The sequence below is a fragment of the Biomphalaria glabrata genome, chromosome 15 (genome assembly GCF_947242115.1).
Source record: "Biomphalaria glabrata chromosome 15, xgBioGlab47.1, whole genome shotgun sequence".
In the NCBI taxonomy this organism is placed as follows: Eukaryota; Metazoa; Mollusca; class Gastropoda; family Planorbidae; genus Biomphalaria; species Biomphalaria glabrata.
Window position 1 is genome coordinate 25,728,231 of NC_074725.1, and position 25,919 is coordinate 25,754,149.

At 39.0% G+C, this 25,919-nt stretch overlaps 1 protein-coding gene across 1 annotated transcript in view; it reads right to left on the reverse strand.

Annotated features, from left to right (window-relative positions):
* Positions 1–25,636, reverse strand: part of LOC106060238 (uncharacterized) — an 86,917-nt gene extending 61,281 nt beyond the window's left edge. The window contains exon 1 of the mRNA XM_013218039.2: positions 24,313–25,636. Coding sequence (XP_013073493.2) covers positions 24,313–24,679 — 367 coding nt within the window. The 5' untranslated portion in view covers positions 24,680–25,636. The remainder of the gene's footprint in view (positions 1–24,312) is intronic.
* Positions 25,637–25,919: the final 283 nt, after the last annotated feature.

The following is a 25,919-nucleotide window of genomic DNA, read 5'->3' on the forward strand; positions in this document are numbered from 1 at the left end:
TATTGTAATCGCACTTCTATATCTCAAATGATTTCCACTACTTGCACCACACCTTGGCCTTTGATCATATGTCATGCGCAGGATAATATTATAATATTACTTCCCCCACAGCCAATAGAAGCGCTCTAGCTAAGTACACACCCAGATTTACAATATATTATAAGATTTCTCATCAAGAATGCAAAGTGGAAGAAGAAACACTATAAACACATTAGTAACATGTCAAAGAATATTAAAAAGCATTCTACATAATCATATTTATATATTAGATAAAATGAGGGCTTAAAGTCAAGGCATTAACAGCACAATTAAACAATGAAAAAGAAAAAAAAATAATTGGGGATGATATGACCGGGGAATGAAGTGACCGGGGATGGAATGACCGATCGCCGACTTTTCTTACACTATCGTCACCAGGAGAGGACCTGTCGTTGTTTTACTTGAAAGATTAAAGAAAACTGATGGCACGCATCCATCATCCCCCCCCCCCCAAAAAAAAAAAAAAACTTAGGCAAGTCAAGGATTAACTAACCATGACGATTGGTATTTCATGTCACAATAGTCACTGTGATCAGTTCATTTCTCATCTTTATGATACATGTACAATATACTATCACAAATAAGCTCCTAATTAAATATGAACATTATATCACATGGTCTCTCTATTGAAGTAATGTACTGAGCAGGAGCGGAGTGGCTGTCAATATACAATTCGGTCCACAAATTCTATGCCACATTATGGGCATCCGATTACATCTCTCCTGAAGAGCATTGTGTAAAGTTTAATTATGTATCGAAAGTAGTTCGCGATATGAATAATTTATTGGATGATTTCAAAAGGATTTGATGAGCTCAATCACTAAATGAATCAAATAGAACACTTGGAATGGAGACTCTTGATGTGAACAAATCCCTGCAACCATTCCAAGTGCATGTACTTGACATTCAAGGCATGTGAAGATCCTCCATCAACAAACATATTGTTTATCATTCAGTTTCACACATCGCTATTTTCTCAGGCCTATGGAGTTCAAGTTACAAATACAACTCTTCATCCTCAAGTATTTAACTGCCCATCTCACAAGGTCATTGGGGCGTAGTGGCTGAGTGATTTACCGCATGGCTTCTTGGGGAAAGTAAAAGCTGTTGGTCGTTGTGCTGGCCACATGACACCTGCTCGTTAAGCGTTGGCCAAAGAAACAGACATATGTATATATATATATATATATATATATATTATAAAAGCTTTTATATAGCGCTACTTTCATGCTTATAGCATGCTCAGAGCTTTTTGGTCCAATCTCAATTGTGGACCAGTTGGGGGGCGGGGGGAGGGAGTATCTAGGAGTTGGTTTTCCGTGCTGCCTTTAGACGATCAGTAAACACAACTCTGCCGTTTAGAACGCAAGGTCTGAAAGGGGAACTTCCTTCACAAAGTCATATACTGACTGCTATCTCAATACCTTGGAAACCTAGTTTGACTGTCTGCATCATAGAGCTGACTACACACACCAAAGAACAATTCACTTCTTTGAGTCTAATATAATATCCTTACGTTCAGTAAAACAAAGGCTGTTAAGATTGTTTCATATTTCATATCTTAGCAACGCCACAAAGACTTACGTCTTAATCTTTGCTGTCTTATGACGTTGAGCCTGTTCATTCATAAATGCTTGTGAATCTCTAGTGCTTGTGAGAAAATATTAATAATTTTACTACATTTCTTTTTGCACAGGATTCCAGCAATAGTTGCTTTTAATATTTTATCTGCTCCTTCTGTATCGATTCTTTTTCATTTTGATTCCAATCAACGCATTGCTACACTGTTTAAGATCATAATTGTGATTTATGAAGGACTTCGTAGGGGGGCCAACTCGAGATCAAGGGATAACTCCACCAAAACAATAGGATTTAGTGTGTGACTGGACATGTCATCTATAGGACATTGAACGTTGTTTTTTGGTCCCTTAATAGATTCATTGAAATAGATTCACATTAACGCCCATCTCTATAAGAAATAAAGGTCGTAAGTTTCTTGTTTATTAGTGTGGATAAGGAATGGACGTCTACTAAAAGAACTAAGTACGCATGTAGAGTATGTCACAAACCGCTGTGAGCCCACAACCGTTTGTGTGTGTGTAGCAGAACAACCGCAGTCCACTACCATGGCCTTAGTTATTGTGTAAAGTTTTAAGCTGATTTCTGTTATTTATATTTTAGATCTAATGTCATTATTTATGTTTTAATATATTTTAATTAGATTTGTTTATTATTGGAAGGGGAAATAAGTATTTTTTTTTTGTGCTTTAATGTTTATTTTGTTGTCACGGGACCAGAGTACCTAGGCTACAACGAGGGCGGGGTGATCTGGGAAATCTGGGCAAAGGGGCAGTGGTCATCACTGGTCAGATACTGATGATGCATGTAGACGTAACCACTGAGGATGCGTCCCTGATGATGCAAGGGGACGTAACCACTGTGTTGCGGTGTAGTCCACGTGGGAGGGTTCTTTTTGCTTTGAAAAAGAGAGAGTTAGTTGGCGTAGGTCTTGTAGAGCGGACGGTCGTATTTCCCGCTTCTGCTTGTCTTCTCAATATTGTACGAGAGACTGATGGTGAAATCTAACGTTGATAGCGATTAGAGACCTTAGTTTAGTAGTTTATGTACCTGTAACAGGTCATGTCCCACAGGACATGCGTGACGCAACTATAGTCACAATATACAAGAACAAAGGGGATCGAAGTGACTGCAACAACTATAGGGGTATCTCTCTCCTCAGTATAGTGGGCAAAATCTTTGCTAGAGTGGCACTATCCAGGCTGCAAGTGATAGCTTCTAGAGTCTACCCAGAGTCTCAGTGTGGATTCAGGAGTGGTAGATCCACTATAGACATGATATCTTCTCTACGACTACTGCAGGAGAAATTCAGAGAGAGAGACAGACCCCTTTACATTGTTTTTGTTGATCTGACTAAAGCTTTTGACATGGTCAGCAGAAGTGGCCTTTTCAAACTCCTGAGGAAAATAGGTTGCCCTCCCAAACTACTGAAGTTAATTGAGTGTTTTCACGAGGAAACTAAATGTACTGTCAAATTCAATGGAGCCCAATCAGCACCTTTTGAGGTTTGCAGTGGTGTCAAGCAGGGATGTGTGCTCGCACCTACTCTGTTTGGCATATTCTTCTCCTGTCTACTGCATTATGCGTACAGCGACATAAACGAAGGTGTGTTTCTCCATACAAGATCCTCTGGAAAACTATTTAATGTATCAAGGCTGCGGGCAAAAACCAAGGTTAGGAAGCTACTTGTCAGGGAACTCCTGTATGCTGATGATGCAGCTATTGTGGCTGATTCTGATATTCAGCTACAGTCCATGGTTGACAAACTATCTGCTGCTTGCCAGAAGTTCGGCTTAAACATCAGTCAAAGCAAGACTAAGATACTTGTCCCAAATACAAACACTGCACCTCAAGTAAGCATTAATCGCCAACCACTAGAAGTTGTTGATCACTTTTGTTACCTTGGCTCCATCATATCCAACAACACTCTACTGGATAAAGACATAAACAACAGGATAGCCAAGGCAATGGCCACCATATCACGGTTGCAGAAAAGAGTCTGGGACAACATATTGCTGACTAGCAGTACCAAAGCCCTAGTCTACCGGACCTGTGTGTTGAGCACCTTGCTGTACGGAAGTGAAACATGGTCAACCTATTCATGGCAGGAAAAAAAGCTGAATGTCTTCCACCTCCGATGCCTAAGGCGGATCTTTAAAATAAGGTGGCAAGATAAGATAACCAATGAGGAAGTGCTACATAGAGCAGGATGCCAGGACATCCGCTCTGTTATCAGCAGCAGACGCCTTGGCTGGCTTGGCCACGTTCGTAGAATGCCAGTAGGTCGACTTCCACAGGACATCCTGTATGGCGATCTAATAGAAGGCAGGAGAGCCGCTGGACGCCCACTTTTACGTTATACGGATGTATGCAAACTCGACATGAAGCTCTTCAAAATCGACACTGGCAACTGGGAAGAGGTGGCACTGGACAGATCCACATGGAGAGAGAGCATAAAGGAAGGGTCACAGATTGCAGATGTCATACACAACAGAAGCAGAAAGAAGGGTGAAAATGCAACGGCGCCTGGTGATTATATATGCCCAACCTGCGATCGCAGCTGTGTATCAAGGATTGGCCTCTTTAGTCACACAAGAAGTTGCAAAGGGAAAAGATCGTCTCTCGAGACGTAAAATGCCACAGTACCTGTATATAACGTTTCATTTGGAAGATTATATGTTGTGTGTAAATAAAGTTACGTTTAAAGTTATAGTTTCTAACTATATTCCGGTGTTTAGTTTCCTATCTTAATTATATAGACCAGTGATTCCCAAAGTGGTCCATGTAGACCCCCAGGGGCCTACGAAGACCTCCAGGGGGTCCATGAAAGTGAAAAAGTAAATTGGGGGTCTATGAGATGTCCATGGGGGTCTATGGTGGTGGATTTCATTTAAGCAAGTTATAACTTTAATGTTCACACTCCGTTAATGTAACTATTTCAAGCACCTATAAATAATTTGTAATTTAGTTATAAATATTTGTCCTGCTATTGAAATGTAAGATTGTTGTATTTAATTTCAATACTTATCTATACTTTTGTCTACATGTAACTAATGTTTCACAAAAAGAAATCTAGATTTTACATCATAGATTATTTATTTCCTTGGTTAAATAAGCGGATGTCTAAGTGCCTTTTTATGACCATATGAAACCAATTACACTGGAGGATTATTTGAGACAATGCTACCCTCGTAAAAAATAAAGGTGATAAAAAATTTCAAAAACTAAAAAATAAAGTTCAGAATAAACCCACACAATCTTTCTTCAACACCATATAGAAAAGATGGTGATTTGTGAGTGTCTTATAAGATCTCTTTACCTATAGCCATTTATGGAAAACACTATAGATAAAACATTGATTTTACCAGCCATTGAAGTAGTTTTAAAAACTGTTTTACATAAACGTAAATCTGTTATTATGCAACAAATTTCTTTAAGAAACACTATAGTTCAAGGGCACATCGGTGGGATGAGCATTAAAGCTGCAAACTGCCTAATGGTCTTCTGCTCCATATTTATCCCCAGGGCTGACCCACGAAACCTTTCCCATGTTTTGGTATAGCTGCAAAGCAGCAGATTATTGAATTCTGTTTTCCTTTGGCTTGGTGGGCTGCAAGCCAAGGCTAATGAGTCCCTCCTGCCAAAGCTTACTGATTTAGGCACCAGTAACTCATCTTTGACCCTTCTCATGTTAGTGAAAACAGCTCCGCGGGCCCAATATTTTAGCCAGATGTGAAAAATCAAGAAACACAATAGAAACTGCTCTTTTCGAAAACTTTTAAAATGATATTTAAGGCAAATTGATTAATTAATTAATATTTAATGTTTGAAGGACTACTTCATAGAACAAAAAAATTCTATATGAAACATAATAACCGTAATAACGAATGATAAACATGCAAAAAAAAAACATTTCTTGTGTGTTTGGTGATTCCAGCAATACATATTTTTTTTTTGGTTTAAATTTTATCAGTCAAAAAAGATCTCTGTAACTTTTGATGTAGCTTTAAATTACTTTTTCACTCTTCGGCTCAATACAGTTATAAATTAGTTTTAAAAATGAGTTTATGAATCTGCAAAAATTGCAATACAAGTTAAGCAGGGGGTCTACCGAAAACCAGAAAACATGGCAAGGGGTCTACGAGACAAAAAAGTTTGGGAACCACTGATATAGACTAACACCAAAATCGCGACAGGGCTAAAGTCACCAAAGTTCCAGCTCAACAGTCGGGCCTCCAGAATCACCCTAGACCACGACCAGTTCAAGCAGGCGCCAGCACACTGCTAACGTCTTGTGACAGAGTATTTAAGACAATGCTTTAGATTAATATTAGACTTAAAAGTGAATAAGATGTTGTTTTAAAATCACAACGCTCAAAAGTTTATCTTAAAGCAAAACTGTCCTCGTTTAATGTTAGCGAAAAGGCCTTGGCTATGTTTTATCACGCTCACATCTGCAATATTTTCAGTTTCAATATCACTGCCTGGTATGGCAATCTGAGCATTAAAAATAGGAATAAACTTAATAGAATCCTCAATGCTGCTGGCAAAATCATTGGCAAAAAACAAACCCCATTTGGGCAGTTGTTTGAGACAAACATCTATAAAAAACTAACAAGATCCTCGAAATAAAGAATCACCCTTTGTGTCAGTATTTCGTGATTTTACCATCACAAAAGAGATACAAGACACCGATAGCAAAGACAAACAAACACAAACACTCTTTTGTTCCCCTGGCAATCAAATCATTAAATAAGAACAATCTGGTATAAACTTTGTCACATGTAAATTATGAGTGAGTCTGGTGTGAATGTACACTTTGGTTTCTTATAGTTATAATGTTTTTTGTTTGGTGTAATGCACAAATTGTAAGACAAATTTCCTTACGGATAATAAAGATTATTATTATTATTATTATTAAAGAGTATATTATAAAACCTTAAAATAATTTAATGGCATTCATGCGGCTTTTTCTGTGACCCAATCGGGTAGCGGCCTACCGGGCATTTGCCCACATAGCCAGTCGCCACTGGTTGTGTTTACGTCCAGAAATCAAAAGTAAAAAGTGTTTCTGAGAATATTTAAAAATACATCATTTGGGACTCAAAAACTCTAGACCTGTAAAAATCGCTTCACGCTGAAAGCACATATTCAAAATTCATGATAAAATATCAAGTAATACATCTTTGTATTTCTCTATAGATTTAAATCTCGACTCACTGTCTGGGGTATTTCTAATGTGAAAAGTTGGAACTAAAATTTAGGAACTTCAGTGAAGAATAGAACTCGTCTCCCCACTCCTCAACTACCTCCCACTCTCTCTCTCTCTCTCCCGACTCTCTCTGTCCTTCCCCTGTCCCATGATAATATTATCTCTAGACTGACCAGTGCCTTTAACTTGACGTCGATGTGCTACAGACTCTATCAAATCGAATTCTGTGTTTTTAACCCCCGAGCCACGCCTCTTGTCATGTTTGTTTACATCTAATTTGGCTCTGCGTTGAGACGATGACATCCAGAGCTGTAAGCCAAGAGATATGGCGCAAAGGTTAAACGCATTCTGAATTGAAAACAGCTAAAATTAGAAAGTGATGTCATCGTAATGCAGGTAATATGTGACAGTCAAGAAACTAATTAAATAGGACATTGTCTACGAATTCTAATATTGAGGAAAAGTGCAGTCTGTCACGTGGTAAGGTGACCCAGCAGCACTGGCGGATCCAGGGGTGGGGGGCGGTAGGGGCGATCGCCCCCCCCCCACTCGGTCGACCCTCCCCCTCAAAAGGGGGGAGGATGAATTTTAGTAAAGAAATCACACTATTTGTATACGAATTTAATAGTTATGTAAATAATATATACAAATTATTTATATTTCAACCTATTTTTAGATTATTTTCCCCTCCCCTTTCTAGTATGTTGGCCGATTTAGTGGGATGGGGAGGTGGCGATGGCATCACATCCGCCCCCCCCCCCACCATAAACTTTGGAGTGGGGGGGGCGGTCCAATTGATTTATACAAAACACAGCTTGTGGATGGAATCAATTAAATATCTATATAATTAAAACTTGCTATTGATATTTCAACCGATCTTTAAATGATGTCGTTCCTCTGTTAGCCGACTTGGGGGGGGGGGCGGTCATACTTTTAATTAGAAGTCATAATTTGGGAACAAAATTAGTTGAATTACAATTTTTATATTATGTCGCTACACTTCTGGTATCTTAGCCGATTCGGTGAGGTGGGGGGGGGGGAGGCGATTGCTACAACTGCCCTCCCCACTCTAGCCCTTTGAGGGGGGCGGTCCTATTTTTTTATAGAGAAATCATAGTTTGTGAACAAAATTAGTTGAATATCTATATAATATAAGCTACATGTTTATGTTGTAAACCATTTGTATATTATGTCGCACACACACTCTGATCTCAAATTTTATCATTAGTAAATATAAAATGAAAAAGGGTTGTACCAGGTGGGAGGGGCGATACATGCAATCACCTTCCACCCACCGGACAAACCAATACTTTTATCTTTTTGTATTTTAGTTCAGAAATTACAAAATAAATAAAAAATGTCACTATTATAATGTATATATGGTATAAATTAAATTCTTTTATCGAGTCGCCCCCTCCCTCCTATTTTTTAAAGCAGAATGCAATCATTAGCAGAAAGTATTAAAAGGAGCGAGTATTTATCGTTTTCACTCTACAGCCCCCTCCCCTTTCCAGACGAAAACATGATGTTTTAAAACAGAATAGTCAAATATGGCGACAGAGTTTATGTAATTGCACACGAATTTATCTTAGTTATTTTATGAAAGACTTTGTTTTGGAAAATTTAGAATTGATACGAAATTATTTATTATAAGAGTAACAATTGAGATGAGTTCTGAACCCATAAATTATTTCCTTGTCACCTTTTTCTATGGAGAGGATGTCTACGTAGTCTTTCAGGCGCTGTGCTTCAACCGTAATGCTCTGTAGAAAAAACAAATGAGCCAGTTTTCCATCTGCCAGCTGAGTGGCCCACAAAGTCATCTTGTATCTGAATGATTTGATGCGGTCAAACATCACGGTAATCAGCTGCTTTGTGCTCTGTAGTTGTGAATTGAGTGCATTGAGATCTTGCGAGATGTCAGTAAGAAAAGAAAGATCCAACAAAAACATTAAGTCACTGAGCTGAGGTATGTCTCTGCCTTTCATTGCCATGAACAATGCTATCTCCCGTCTCAGTTTTAAAAAATCTCTGCAGCACTTTTCCACGACTCAACCATCTGACTTCCGTATGATAAAGCAACTCTCCGTATTCCGTTTCTAAATCAGCTAGAAATGACACAAACTGTCTGTGGTTGAGACCCCGTGCACGTATGAAGTTCACCATCTTCACGAGACAACATCCATCACGTTCTTCATTTGTAGACTTTTGACACAGAGTGCTTCTTGGTGCAGAATGCAGTGTATGGCTGCAAAAGGTCCCGCCAAGCTGAGCTGATACTGTTTCTCTACCATTAATCCAACAACACCAACCTTCTCTGAACACATTGCTGGTGCACCGTCCGTAGCCACTGAAACAAGTTTTTCTCACGGTAGCCCACACCTGATAATACAAGCTTCCAGTTCTTTAAACACGTCGCGTCCAGTCGTCGTTCCTTTCATGGGTAGTAAGTCCAATAGCTCTTCAGCAATGTTCAAGTTTTCTTCGACCCCACGAATGAATACGGCACAGTATGCGGTGTCTGTTACACCAGTAGACTCGTCCACTGCAATGGAATATACTATAAAGTCTTTTGCAGCGGCAATCAGTTGCTGTTGAACATTTGTCGCTGACTCGGTGATCCTGCTTGCAACTGTGTTCGCAGACAAACTTATGGCTTCGAAGAGTTTCTTTTTCTCGGGGTAGATAATTTCACACGCCTGCAGCATACACTCTTTTACAAACTAGCCTTCAATGAATGGTCGTGATGCCATCTCGCTAACAAAAAAATCTTGCCTTCACAGACACCTCATTTACTGATTTGTGCATTTGTGCAGTTGTAAATCATTTCACGACTTATATGTGGTCATTGTAAATTTTATCTATTTTTTTTTATATCGCGGACGTGTCCGCGGGCCACACAAATTTGTTTCGCGGGCCACATGTGGCCCGCGGGACACGTGTTTGAGACCCCTGGTCTAGTCTATAGTTAGTATATAAATAGTCTAGGACTAGATTGTCAATAGATCTATAATCTATACTTATACTAGATCTAGTCTATAGCCTGCATGCATAGATGTTAGACTGACTAGTTTCATAGTTAGTAGTAAAAAGTATGAAAAGTATTAGACCTAGTTATTACAAATATTAGTCATATTTATTAGATTTAGATCTATTTCATCTATCAATATTAAATTAGTGAGTCACAGTGACAGTGATACTGAATTATTCTGACTTACTGAAACTGAAAGTTACTGTGTATACTATTCAATTTTTTTTCAACTTTTAGAATTTATCCTTGGCCTATCGTTCTACGAACATTAGAGCACGTTCTGCTAATTTTCTTTGACTTTTTTTTGACTAAAAACTAATTCTAACAATTTGAATCGATAAGACGACCGCCATACATTAAATTAAATGATTAATAAAAAAGCCATGTCAATAAACATAGATCCACATCACAAACCTATATATATTTGCCTATGTCTATGATTATGAAACAAAGGCAAAATATTGGGAATATGGCAGTTTTGTACTTTTCAAAACTAAAGATCATAATTATATATTGGCTGAAATGTTAGTCCTAGAATTTATAGCTCAATTGCCGCCATTTTTTTTTCAAATAGATATAGTACATAAAACCTATTTGACTTCCCCCAAATAAAAATAACTTCCTACATCCAGTCTATATTTATTGATGTCTATGGTTCACTTATTTTCTCTTCCCACTTCCGAATATTTTTTTTAGAGCTTTGAATTATAGTTCTGTAACAAAATAAAGTTAGAAACATGCCTATTGAACAAAATGTATCACTTACAAAATGAGCTTTTTTCTTTAAATATTATTTTTCGAATACATTTTTAGATGTCAGGAGAATGCGTTTCCGCAGTGAAGAATGCAAGAAAACGCTTTTGGCGTCGGGGCTTCGCCCCCATCACTGTAGGAGCTTACAGCGCTCCCCACGCCCCCCTAGCTGTCAAGAGAGAGGCCTCAACAAGGTTTCGAATAAATGTTTTTTCGGCAGTGATCCTCAAAGTCTTAATCTAAATTTGTGGGGTATCTTATCTTTTCAAGGAACAAATCGGTTGTATTGGCAATGTAGTAAGGGCCTAGGGTTAGGAAAAAAATTTACCCCACCCAACTCCAAAGTTCTGGATCAGCTAGCGACTTACATTTTTGTCAGACATAACACAGACAAAGGCGTTGTCTTCAGGGGGTCAATTTAATTTCACTTTTCACCGTCTGCGTTTGTCTTCATGGATATATTTTCTTTGGGCTTAACATGTAAGTGCAGTGACCTTTTAACTTTTTTTTTTCTCTTTTGCTGCCGGATGTTGATGCCTGAGTTGGTCTTTAAAAGTATTTCCTTCTAAGAAGAGCGCAGGTGAAAAACAATGACATTGAGAAGGGTAGGATAGACAAGTGTAAAAAACATTTCAGCCACATGTAATCTATACTGTTTTGTAAAGATTGTTGCTGGTCAGTTTTGTTTACACAAAAGACCTCGACAGAACGATGCTATGTCAGAATGGAGAAATTTGACCGCTCTGCGTAAGATTCAATATGTCTTCGAAAGTGGACTTCTAGAGTATTTCTTAGAAAATACGTTATGAGTTGATTTGGTTGTAGATGTTTCTTAGAAAATACGTTATGAGTTGATTTGGTTGTAGATGTTTCTTAGAAAATACGTTATGAGTTGATTTGGTTGTAGCTGTTTCTTAGAAAATACGTTATGAGTTGATTTGGTTGTAGATGTTTCTTAGAAAATACGTTATGAGTTGATTTGGTTGTAGCTGTTTCTTAGAAAATACGTTATGAGTTGATTTTGTTGTAGCTGTTTCTTAGAAAATACGTTATGAGTTGATTTGGTTGTAGCTGTTTCTTAGAAAATACGTTATGAGTTGATTTGGTTGTAGCTGTTTCTTAGAAAATACGTTGTGAGTTGATTTGGTTGGAGATGTTTCTTAGAAAATACGTTGTGAATTGATTTGGTTGGAGATGTTTCTTAGAAAATACGTTATGAGTTTAGTTGGTTGAAGCTGTTTCTTAAAAAATACGTTATGAGTTGATTTGGTTGTAGCTGTTTCTTAGAAAATACCTTATGTGTTGATTTTGTTGTAGATGTTTCTTAGAAAATACGTTATGAGTTGATTTGGTTGGAGATGTTTCTTAGAAAATACGTTATGAGTTTAGTTGGTTGAAGCTGTTTCTTAGAAAATACGTTATGAGTTGATTTGGTTGTAGCTGTTTCTTAGAAAATACCTTATGTGTTGATTTTGTTGTAGATGTTTCTTCGAAAATACGTTATGAGTTGATTTGGTTGGAGATGTTTCTTAGAAAATACGTTATGAGTTTAGTTGGTTGAAGCTGTTTCTTAGAAAATACGTTATGAGTTGATTTGGTTGTAGCTGTTTCTTAGAAAATACCTTATGTGTTGATTTTGTTGTAGATGTTTCTTCGAAAATACGTTATGAGTTGATTTGGTTGGAGATGTTTGTTAGAAAATACGTTATGAGTTGTTTTGGTTCGAGTTTGTTTGTTAGAAAATACGTTATGAGTTGATTTGGTTCGAGTTTGTTTCTTAGCAAATACGTTATGAGTTGATTTGGTTGTAGGTGAATCTCTTGAAAACGGCACGAAAGAGGCTACATGCTGCATTTGTATACCCGATGGGCAATCAACACGCTATTCTGATATATGTTTGCATCTTGGTGTCAAATCTGTTTATTTGTTCTATTTTAAATGAAATTAAATGTAGGCATAGAGACAAACTAGCAGAAGATTTTTTGAATATGTATTATTTCTGTTCTCTTTTCTTCCAATGCGAAGGAGACCTAACTATATGCCAGGACCTTCTGTTACAGAGTACAAATAGACTCATCACTAAGTTATAATGTTTTGTCACCATACCAACTTCAGTAGCTTTAAGAAGTCTCTCAAAACTTTCTGATTGTAAAACAGTGACCGATTGTTAAACAATGAAAAACAGTGACCAAATGTTAACAAGCAAAAACAATAACCTAATGTTAAACAAGAAAAATAAAAGACCTGATGTTGAACAAGGAAACACTATGACCTAATGTTAAACAATGAAAAAAAAAACAGTGATCTAATGGTAAACAAGTAACTAATATATTATCAGGATGTAAACCCCAGCATTGTGCTTAAGCCCATTTCAGAACTACACACTTATCAAAGAGATGTATGAGCCAAGATGTAAACTCCAGCATTGTCCTTAAGCCCATTTCAGAACTACACACTTATCAAAGAGATGTATGAGCCAAGATGTAAACTCCAGCATTGTCCTTAAGCCCATTTCAGAACTACACACTTATCAAAGAGATGTATGAGCCAAGATGTAAACTCCAGCATTGTCCTTAAGCCCATTTCAGAACTACATACTTATCAAAGAGATGTATGAGCCAAGATGTAAACTCCAGCATTGTCCTTAAGCCCATTTCAGAACTACACACTTATCAAAGAGATGTATGAGCCAAGATGTAAACTAGTGCCCGGTCCAATGGAAAACGTCCTCTCCACTTAAATGTAATGGCAACATCCAGAGCTGTGTGCTCGCCAACTAATTGATTAGCCTCGGGTTACAACCAGAAACTAGTGGGGAAAGGGGAGATAAATTTCAGAACACGAGTTCTGGAAAAGGAAGTGGTTAGCCCATATATTATGGGCTATAAGAAAATAAAAAGTACAATTTGAATTTGAAAATTCCAAATAAAAGCTTTTATAAGCACGATTTTATTTTGCGGTAATAAGTGCTGACTGTAAAAGCCTCAGTTCGAGACTAGAACATTGAATTGCGACGTCGCAACCTGTGGGCAATTTAGACCATTACATCGTTGCTACGTCGCAGGTCAGTATTCAGGCCTAATACATCTTGCTTATAGTGACAAGCATAGTTGGTTTAGATACATTATTAAACACGTTTAAATGGCCAGTGTTTCTTTGAGGATAATGTAGACAATATAAAAATGTCTCACTAGAAGACTTGGAAATCATGAAAGAGAGTTGACCGTACTATGAACTTCTAAACGGTCTGAGTAGGCAGCGTTACATCCATACAATGGATTTAATGCAATTTTTTTAAACATGTCAGCATACTCTATGAAAAGACTTTACACAAACAAAGATTGTGACAGTTGAATAACACAGACAGGAATACATAATTCTAACGATAGCACAGACTGTAACTTTCGTTGTTGCAATAGAATGAAAGACACTGCTTCTGGTTGGCCTCTTATAGTTGAACTAATTGATTAGCCTTGGGTTACAATGATAGGGCATTGAGTGTAAAAAGATCAAAGCCTGGTAGGCACGATGTCACACACACACGAGGCAGTTCCCTCCTCCCCATGCAGCTGAGGTGTCCAAGAGAACGGTCAGTACAGTTTAGGGTTAGGGTTAATGTCGCAGGTCCAGGCAGGATGTGGCACTGTGTGCTGCAAGCTGTCTTAAAGTCACGTGCTCCTGATTTTCTTCAGGGTTGACTCCAGAAACCTTTCCCATGTTTGGGTCTATCTACAATGTACCAGACGTTTGGATTCAGAGTTTTCCTTCTCCTAGGTGATTAGCCAGAAAAGGCTAACGAGCCCCTCTGTCCAAAAGTAAAGAAATCACAGACAGAATGACGTCACATTTACATATTATGACTTTGAAAAAACTGACCCTTGGCACATATCGACACGGAAAGTGTTATATCACGTCAGCAATAGCCCAATATCTTGACCAATAGACTAACTCATACTATTACAGAAAAATAAACAAAACAACACACTAGCTACTAGTGTACTCACTCTTCAGCAAATTGTCAAAATAAACAACAACAACATTAAACAAATTGCTAGACTGGCCCACTCTGACACATGAACACACCTCTACAGCCAACGTTGAATTCTTCGACTGGCAAGGATTTAAACTACTCCCATATAGCTGTCACAAATGGCTGTGAGCCCACAACCGTTTGTGTGTGTGTAGCAGAACAACCGTAACCCACTACGGGCCTAGCTAAGGAATGTTAACCTAGCTGACCCTTAGTTAATGTGTAAAGTTTTAAGTTGATTTCTGTTATTTGTATTTTAGATCTATTGTCATTATTTATGTTTAATATATTTTAATTAGATTTGTTTATTATTGGAAGGGGGAAATAAGTAGTTTTTTTGGCTTTAATGTTTATTTTGTTGTCACGGGACCAGAGTACCTAGGCTACCACGAGGGCGGGGTGATCTGGGAAATCTAGGGAAAGGGGCAGTGGTCATCACTGGTCAGATACTGATGATGCATGTAGACGTAACCACTGAGGTTAGGCGTCACTGATGATGCAAGGGGACGTAACCACTGTGTAGTCCACGTGGGAGGAATTTTTGCTCTGAGAAAGGGAGTTAGTTGGCGTGGGTCTTGTAGAGCGGACGGTTGTATTTCCCGCTCCTGCTAGTTTCCTGATCTGGTACGAGAAAACTATAGCAGAATGACTTCATGATTAGAGACCTAGTCATTAGAGATCTGAGTTTAGTTTTAGTAGTTGATGTACCTGTATATAGCGTTTCATTTGGAAGTTTATGTGTTGTGTTTAAAATAAAGTTACAGTTTAGAGTTATAGTCTCTAACTACATTCCGGTGTTGAGTTGCATATCTCAGTTATATATATGTTAGTTATAACACCAAAATCGCGACAAGGCTAAAGCTACCAAAGTTCCAGCGTCAACAGTCGGGCCTCCTAAATCACCCTAGACAACGACCAGTTGCAGGAGGCGCCAGCACACTGCTAGCGTCTTGTGACAACTAAAGTGGACGGCTCGTCCGGAATTGATCAACTGCTGTACGTTTGGAACTAAAGTGGACGGTTCGTCCTGTATTGATCAACTGCTGTACGTTTGGAACTAAAGTGGACGGCTCGTCCTTGATTTATCAACTAAAGTGGACGGCTCGTCCTTGATTGATCAACTGCTGTATGTTTGGAACTGTTGCTGATTTTTTTTTTCGGATACTTTAGCCACAGTCGTCGCTGGGGGCAGAGCCATTATACTAGAATCCAGTGGAAGCAGTCAAATGTAACTGACTTGATAGCCTACTAGTCAACTACAGTCTAGCCTACATCGCCAGAGTCTAAGTCTACACCCGTAAGGTCTAGGACTTTACTATAGACCTCAAGCCGAGAAACCACTACAGTCTAGTCTACATCTCCAGAGTCTAAGTCTAAGTCTACACCCGTAAGGTCTAGGACTTTACTTTGACTTTACTGTACTAGAATCGAGTCCAGATTGTGCTGTCGATACTGCTGATGTGTTGTTGTGAATCGTATGGATATAATTTACTTACAGTGGTGGTGACATTGACTTTAAGTTAATTTTATGCCACTGTATTTCATTTTTTTAAATACAAAATCAAATTAATCAAACATTTCAAAAACAAGTTTCGTCGACGGATCAGCGCAAGAGACTGGATCTTCAGCTGCTGTGTTTGTTTAACTAAAATTCCATGCTTTAAGGTAGGCTGACTTTTTGCACTATATCATTTTTTTTTATTCAGTGGTTACCTTATTGTCGCCATACTGTCCTTGCTAGTGGGAGTTTAGTGTTAACCTATAGTTAACCTATAGTTTACATTGTTTATTTTAAGGCTGCTATTTTTAACCTGGACCTTGATTTGTCTAGTCACTATCTTTACTCTCTAGTCAGATATCTTTTCCTATTGGGCTATTTATGTAGTTGTGAATTCTTATAAATTAGTTCATTTTCTGCTGTATGCAAACTGTCTTTAGAATACTCTCATAGTTCTAATTTTCTGTAGCTTCTACCTCCCTTTATAATAAAACCTTTTATACTTTCAATTCTGTAATGGCTAAGGTAAGAGACCTCCAAGAGTTCATTTCGCTAGGTAGGAGTATCGGTGTCCCTGAGTCGGACATTCTCTCGTTTGCTCAGAATGAGAGGAAGTTAGAGCTAGAGTTACTTGAGGCCGATAGGGCCGAACGCCAGGCTGAGAGAGAAGCACAGAAGGCAGATAGGGAAAAGGAGTTAGAGTTAGCACGGATTGCATCCGAAAGGGCCGACAAAGATTTAGAAATAGCTAGGTTAGAGTCTGAGAGAGAGCTAGCTAGGATAGAGTCTCAGAAGAAAATAGGGTTAGCTAGGTTAAATAGACAAGCGGACACTAGTGATAACTCGTCAACAAGCTCTTCTTTAGATACACCCCGTAAGCCTGTTAAACCCCCACAGCTCCCACAATTTGACGAACGGGTGGATGAGTTAGATAGTTACATCACCCGCTTCGAACGCCATGCACAAACTGTTGGGTGGTCCCAGGATGACTGGGCCACTTATCTGCTGTCCCTATTGACAGGCACAGCCCTCAATACTGTAATGAGGTACGAGGTGCAGGTCACGAAACATTACCCCTCTCTGAGAGAAGCCTTGTTAAAATCCTTCGAATACACTAGTGATGGGTATAAAGGGAAATTTAGGACTGCTCGTATAGAAAGGGGAGAAACTTATCAACTTTTTGGGACAAGAATCAAAGGGTACCTAAATAAATGGGTGCAAATGTCTGGGGCCGAACAGACATTCGAAGGCCTTCTTCAGCTACTGCTGATTGACCAGCTATTGGATGGGGCATCAGAAGGGCTTACAATATTTCTAAAGGAAAGAAACCCCACGTCCTGGGACCAAACCTTAGAGTTGGCCGAAAACTATAGACTGGCACATGCGACCAGGAGTTTAGAAACATCGAAATCTAAACCCAAGGGGAGAGAACCCAGTCTAGGATACATGGGGAGTCGTTCCACACCCCATACCAATTACGCAACTGATAAGAGGATAACATTTAGTCCAAGGGGAGGCTTAGATGGTAGACAGGCAGGCAGGTACGATAATAGGCGAAACGAGGGGGATGCAAAAATTGTTTGTTATAAGTGTGGAAAGATAGGGCACAAATCCACGTCATGCGACCTTCGGAAGGTGAGTCCGGTAGGTGCTGTACAGGAAGGGAGGGCGACCGCTCCCAAACTCAAAGCAGGCTATAAGGGAAGGGGGAGGAAACCTGTGGTCCGGCGAGAAGAAGAGGGAAGACGTCCCATAGCTGATGGGTTCCTGAACGGAACTCCTATTAAAGTGTTACGCGACACTGGGAGCTCAGTGGTAGTTGTGCGATCTACCCTGGCACCTAAGCCTACTGGTCGATTTAGGTGGATTAAAACCATCGACAGTACTATGTTGAAAGTGGCGACTGCCATGGTGCAGATAGATTCGCCTTATTTTACTGGGGAAGTGGAGGCCCATTTGTTGGATCATCCACTATATGATTGTGTAGTTGGAAACATACCTGGCGCTGCAGATCCTTTTCAGCCAAATCCTAATTGGGGGAATTCAGCTAAGGTAACTTTTGAGGAGAGTGAGGCCAGAAGTGCCAAGATCTCGTCCTCTGCAGAGGTGAATGGGGTGATTCCCCCATGCTCACCTAATTTATGTGACGCACAATCTGAAGAGAGTGCGGCCAAGAGTGCCAACATCTCTTCTTCTGCTGAGGTGGTTGGGATGATGTGCCCAAGCTCACCTAATGTAGTTGATACATTGGAAAGGAGTGAGGCCAATGGGGCCAATATCTCACACTTTACAGAGGGAGCTGGGGTGGATTCCCCAGGCTCGCCCGTTGAAATTGGGGCAGCTATCACCCGTGGGATTGCTAGGAGGGAAAAGGCGGCTGTCAAACCACTTGCCACGCCACCTTGTCCACCCACCGGTATATCTCCAGATGTGTTTAAAACTTCCCAACAGTCAGATCCCACTCTCGTTCAACAGAGAGAATGGGCAGGTATTGGGAGAACTAGAGAGTCTACATGGGGCTCTGAGAAGTTTATCCATAAGGAAGGTCTCTTATATAGAGAACTTATAGATAAAAAAGGAATGAGAACCACTCAGTTGGTTGTTCCGAAGGACCACCGTGAAGAAGTCATGCGTGTTGGGCATGAAATTTTATTTGGGGGACATCTCGGGTCTAAGAAGACCATAGATAGAGTTTCCGCAGAGTTTTACTGGCCTGGGTTAAGCGCCGATGTAAAACGCTACTGCGCCTCTTGCGACATGTGCCAACGCACATCTCCCAGAGGCCGAACAGGAAAGCTTCCTCTGGGTCAAATGCCTTTGATTGACACCCCTTTTTCTAGAGTTGCAGTGGATATCGTGGGACCGATTGACCCACCCACTGAACGAGGAAATCGGTATATCCTCACTCTAGTTGATTATGCAACGCGCTATCCAGAGGCGGTTGCACTCCGCTCAATTGAAACAATTCGAGTGGCCGAGGCCTTGGTTGAGATATTTGCCCGGGTTGGAGTCCCTAGGGAAATGCTCACCGATCAAGGGGCACAGTTTACCTCAAAACTTGTGGGTGAAATTACCCGTTTGTTGTCGATGAGGCAATTGGTTACCACCCCGTTCCATCGCCAGTGTGACGGGCGGGTTAAAGGGTTTGATGGGACCGTGAAGAACATGCTTCGACGCATGTGTGGTGATAGAACTCACGATTGGGACATGTATCTCCTCGCCGTCCTATTTGCATATAGGGAGGCCCCTCAAGAGAGTATGGGGTTTTCTCCTTTTGAATTGTTGTATGGGAGAACTGTTAGGGGCCCTAGTCAAATTCTTCGGGAATTATGGGCGAGGGAACAGGAAACTCCCGAGATACGCACTACTTATCAGTACGTGGTGGATCTCCGTAACAAATTAGAAAGCACCTGCCAGACCGCCATGAAAGAGTTGTCGAAGGCTAGTGCTCGGGCCAAACGGTATTATGACCGAAAGGCCAAAATCAGGGTGTTTTCCCCTGGTGAAAAGGTCCTCGTTCTGTTGTCCGACGACCAGAACAAGTTATTAGTAAGATGGAAGGGACCATATGAAGTTATTGAGAAGGTTGGGCTCAATGATTATAGGATTAAATTATTCTAAGGGTCCAAAACTACTCCATGCAAACTTACTTAAGTTCTATACTGATAGGGAGAAAGTAGGAGAAAGCCATTCAGGGGAACATGATGTTTCTGTCGGGGCCGTATCCTATAGAACAGGCTTGCAGGACAGTATGATTGATAATGCCACTGTATGAACCTAATGTGCACAAGTCAGTCAATCTACATTTGCATTATTGTATTCACTTAACTTCATTTTTATTATTTTATTATCATTTATTCTATTTCAGCTTAAGTAGATTTGATTCAAATTCTCATTTTTATTTTTGTATGCAGCCTTTCGTGCTTATTGTCATATCTTTTCAGAGTTGTATTAGATTAAGTATCTTAATTTTGATTTTCGTATATCTACATATCTAGTTTAGTTCTATACACTATACTCATGTATGTTAAAACTGCTTGTATTTATACCTATTATTTACTTGTTACAAGGAGACTACATATTCAGATACTCCGGGTATCGAAATGAATACCAGATGTCTTACTACTATGTATCTATTTGTTTCTTCTTTACATAGCTGAGTATTTATATACTATTCATTGCATTGTATCCATTGGGTTCGTTTAACTGAATTACTACGGTACTTCTTTGTTCACTTGTGTGTATGTGTGTGTGTGACCTCAATGGGTGATTAGAATACATTGTATTACTTTGTAGCAATTTCTTTAATTTTTACTTTTCTGCCAATGGGTAGACGAATGTATACCTAAGAAGTCTTTTTTTTCCCAATTCTCTGTTAGTTGTAGAGTTGTTAGAGAAAGAATTTTTGTGTTTTTCTTACCATTTCCAACAGTAACCAAAATGACCCTATTAACCGTGTTGTTCTGCTTGAGTTGGGGGGTGTGTCACAAATGGCTGTGAGCCCACAACCGTTTGTGTGTGTGTAGCAGAACAACCGTAACCCACTACGGGCCTAGCTAAGGAATGTTAACCTAGCTGACCCTTAGTTAATGTGTAAAGTTTTAAGTTGATTTCTGTTATTTGTATTTTAGATCTATTGTCATTATTTATGTTTAATATATTTTAATTAGATTTGTTTATTATTGGAAGGGGGAAATAAGTAGTTTTTTTGGCTTTAATGTTTATTTTGTTGTCACGGGACCAGAGTACCTAGGCTACCACGAGGGCGGGGTGATCTGGGAAATCTAGGGAAAGGGGCAGTGGTCATCACTGGTCAGATACTGATGATGCATGTAGACGTAACCACTGAGGTTAGGCGTCACTGATTATGCAAGGGGACGTAACCACTGTGTAGTCCACGTGGGAGGAATTTTTGCTCTGAGAAAGGGAGTTAGTTGGCGTGGGTCTTGTAGAGCGGACGGTTGTATTTCCCGCTCCTGCTAGTTTCCTGATCTGGTACGAGAAAACTATAGCAGAATGACTTCATGATTAGAGACCTAGTCATTAGAGATCTGAGTTTAGTTTTAGTAGTTGATGTACCTGTATATAGCGTTTTATTTGGAAGTTTATGTGTTGTGTTTAAAATAAAGTTACAGTTTAGAGTTATAGTCTCTAACTACATTCCGTGTTGAGTTGCATATCTCAGTTATATATATGTTAGTTATAACACCAAAATCGCGACAAGGCTAAAGCTACCAAAGTTCCAGCGTCAACAGTCGGGCCTCCTAAATCACCCTAGACAACGACCAGTTGCAGGAGGCGCCAGCACACTGCTAGCGTCTTGTGACAATAGCCTCCCTTTGGTTTACATTAATTGTATCTCAGTCTCAAGAGGTCTGAAGATCAAGATAGTCTTCTAATATGATAAGCTACACACACACACAGACAAGTTCAAAACCATTCGTACTGCATAGATCTGCCGTGAGAAATGAGACAGGTTTATAAGCACTAATGGAGAGCTTCATTCAGCTAATGGATTCCTTTTTTTTTTCTCTTTCTTTAAGACACGCCCTCGGCCTGTCAACACATTAATAGATGGACATTGTCCTTTAGACCAAAAGACATTTCTAGCAGAGGAAGGCTTCTCAATTGTTCGACAGCTTTTAAGAAATAGTTTGTCTTTTGGAATCTTTCAACATTAATAGAATTTCCCTTTTCAGCATCGAAAGACTTGATACAGTCTTATCCAATCTACAACTGCATTTTCCAAATGTGATGATTAATAATAGTATAATATCAAACAAACCACAAACACTTAAATAATTAAAAAAAAACACTTTTGTAGCTACAAAATTACATTGCATTTTATCATACAAGAATTTCTTTAGCCAAAAAAAAAATGGTCAAAAAGACACCAAGCGTGATGTCACCACGTTCGTCCAAATGTTCGCACCGCACTGCACCGTTTCACCAATGCGCATGAAGGGATGCAACAAAGTTTGGAAACACAGGAAGTACGTCACAGTCCAACGCGAACGAATATCGCTGTCACATTCTAGACATGACTGATGTACACAGAGATGATTGTTGTAAGGGACGCTATCTGTATTTCATAGGATTATTTTACTTTTCGAGCTAGTATTCATGCACATCAAGTCTACTCATCTAAATTATAAGCTGTTTAAATTAGCGTGTCGTCGCACTCTCTAGTCTCATATTTAATGAGTGGTCAATATCAAAATGGAAATGGGTGTGTCGGTGTTTCCATTCCATACCAAATAAAGAAAGAGTACTGTCGTATGGTAAAAGTAGAACTGGAAGTAACCCCCACAACTGTACAATCTAAGAGGCCGACCTATACGCTTTGAGAGGGCTGGTAGCAGGAGTATTCAGGAGAGAATCGACACAACTTGTGTAAACAAAAATGTCAATGTCAAATCTCGATGCTATTTATTGATATTTCAGTCCATTCTTTCATTATGCAAATGATCGACCACAACTGCGCCATCATTAGTGATTAAAATGATTTCTACTGGGGGGGGGGGTTAGGGGTTAATTTTTTAAACATTTTTCTCAAGCTTTTGCCTAAAATAAAAAAAATAAAAGCATACAGATTCATGGATCATAAAGGTGTCAACACCATATTTGACTTAAATAATTAACTATCTTAAATGGACAATGTTCATGTCCTGATACTGTAGAGGCATAGAGACAGACATAATCTGATGAGACTTAGCAATAAAATATTCGTGTCACGTTAAATTATCAGTAAATGCCTTTTCTTACTTCATATATGAATAATGGCAATCTTCTAGTCCGAGGATTGAGTACGAGTGTAGTGTTTGCACTTTTATGATCTATGACTCTGTATGCTGTTAATTTTTCTTATGAATATTCAATTGTATAAAAATGTCTACAAACTTCCTAGTCTACCTACAAAGACCGAGGATATTTTGGTAACTATATTTATTATTTGTTGTATTTCAGCTCTCGTCTTGCTAAAGGGTTAAATATAATATAAGCAGCGAATTCAAATACTGTATATTTGACAGATTTATTTAAAAAACAATCATTAAATTTCAATATAATATTTTGATGACATACAATGCGGTAGCTCTGTTATCATGACAACTGATATTTGCACAGAAATAATTAATTTTTAAATGTGTACACTGAAATTAAATACCGGTACGTTACATATAAAAAGAGTTGAAAAGAGAAAAAACTACAAGGCTGTAAATGTAGGCTAATGTTTCTTCTGTGGTAAAGCGTTCAGGTAGTATAGGTAACAGCTACGGTTTCGCATCTCTGCATTGTATAACACTTTCTTTTATACTGTTATAGAGAATTTTATTGAACAAGAAAAGGTGAAGAAACCTAGAAATAAAAAAGAAAACAAAAAATATAAACGGATCTTTAAGTATGTTGTGTTATCTTTTCAACCCAGATGTATATTTCTGCCAAGCACACATCGACATAGTAAGACTTGTGTGTTGGGAAAATAAAACGTTTTAATTTCTTAAAGTATGGTGACCAGGTTGTATGTGTACACACCAAGCGGCCAGTGTTCGAGGATGTGGTTTAGATCCAACTATCAGCTTGCCACCAGATCCACGTTCTATAACATAGACAAAACTGATGAAGGGGAAAAGAAATGTGGAAGTAGCCGCCTATACAAGAGCGAAACAAATCAGAGTGGTATTTCTTTAAAGAAGTACTTTCCCTAGTCTGTACGACCATTTCCATCATAGGCGTAGCCAGTATTTTCTTTCAGTGTTGAAGAGGTGGGGCTTTAAACTCAAAAACCTATTGAGGGGGTTGAAACTCAAAACCCCCTTGGCTACGCTCATGAAATTTACTGACTGTAGTTTGCTTTAATTTTTAAAAAGAGGGGATTTTTTAACCTCAAACCCGCTGGGACAATAAAAAAAAAGCCCAAAACAGTCACATTTCTTTTCGGAGGTGGGGGGATCAGATGATGATGAATAATCCTCAATAGTACGAATGTACTCTGATATTAATCAAACCACAGACTGATTGCTGCTTGCACAATTATAGTACGGATAGGTACTTAGCCTTTATTTGTTATAGTAAGTTCATATTTAGGTGAAAAGAGGCCATGGTGAAATTAGAATGATACAATCTTGAAGGCTAGTAACAATGTATAAAGTATCACAAGATCCAATACTCACCGAATATCTCTACAACCATTCCCAGCGGCATCACCAGCAGAGAAACCAAGAAGTCTGCAATGGCTAGCGACATTAAGAAATAATTGGTCATGTTCTGCAGACGTTTCTCCCAGCAGACGGCCAGGCAAACCAAGAGATTGCCCACAGCTGTGCACACGATGATCAGAGTCAGGCCAAGCATGCCCCACTGAAAAGGCTTTGTTTCTCTGTGTCCAGTGGCCTCAGTGCTGGCCCCTGACTCGTTGACCAGGCTCCCGTTGCGAACCAATGCTGAGATGGCTTGTCTTTGGAATAACGACGTGGTGTACACCAAGGTCATGGCCGAAGCTGGACTGAAAGGTGGCGCCATCACAGTGACAGACTCCATACTTAAGAATATAAATAGGTTTAAAAAATTCCTCACATATTTGCTGTTGTGATCTTTTTTTTAATCCTTAAAACAAACACAGAATTTCAGCCGAGTATCCTTGTTAGAAATACCGCTCTACAAAATAAACAGAGCAGCCTTGTTCCAATAACACGAGCCTAATCCCATATCCTTTGCACTTCCTGGACTCGGGCCGATCTGATGACCAGAACAGACGGCCTTCTGATGAAAATAGCTCCATGTCGATTAATGTCCGTGTTTACAAACTTTCCAACCTGAAAATACAAAAAGGTGTTACAAACTAAAGTCAGTGTAAGAGTAGTCGGCTCAACGTAACTAGTGGACAAGGAAGAGTGCGCTTTATTGATTTCACATTGTCAACATCTTTTCAACCGGATCCAAGACCACTTCAGCTTTTATCTGTACTATGGAACACTTATTAAAACTTAACAACAGTTTATAAATATACAAGGTCTTTCATTAATTAGCATTCTTGATTTTATAGGTTGTGGTTGGTGTCAGGCATTATCCTAGAATGGGACCCACAAATGGATGCAATAAGAAGGCAATTCATCTCTACTTGGCCACATACTTTGTAAGGTTTGATCTTGCGTCGACCATTGAGCACAAGCGTGGGCTTACGTTGGGTGTTGTATTTCTAGACGCTGGCAGGCTGTAAGGTAAAAAAACAAAATGGTGTAAACAAAGTCTGATTTAATTACGTTATTCATTGATCGTATTTTCTGTCACATTGCTGCTATAGGTACACACTGATAGACAACACACAAACACCTAATTGAGCAAAACATTGCTAAGAAAGCTGTAAAGATATTAAGCATAAAAAATCATCCTCTCTTTGAGATTTTAACATTTGATCATCACAAAGAAGATATAATAAAACACCCATCACAAAGAAGACATAAAACACCCATCACAAAGAAGACATAAAACACACATCAAAAAAAAAGACATAAAACACACATCACAAAGAAGACATAAAACACCCATCACAAAGAAGACATAAAACACCCATCACAAAGAAGACATAAAACACCCATCACAAAGAAGACATAAAACACCCATCACAAAGAAGACATAAAACACCCATCACAAAAGAAGATATAATAAAACACCCATCACAAAGAAGACATAAAACACCCATCACAAAGAAGACATAAAACACCCATCACAAAGAAGACATAAAACACCCATCACAAAGAAGACATAAAACACCCATCAC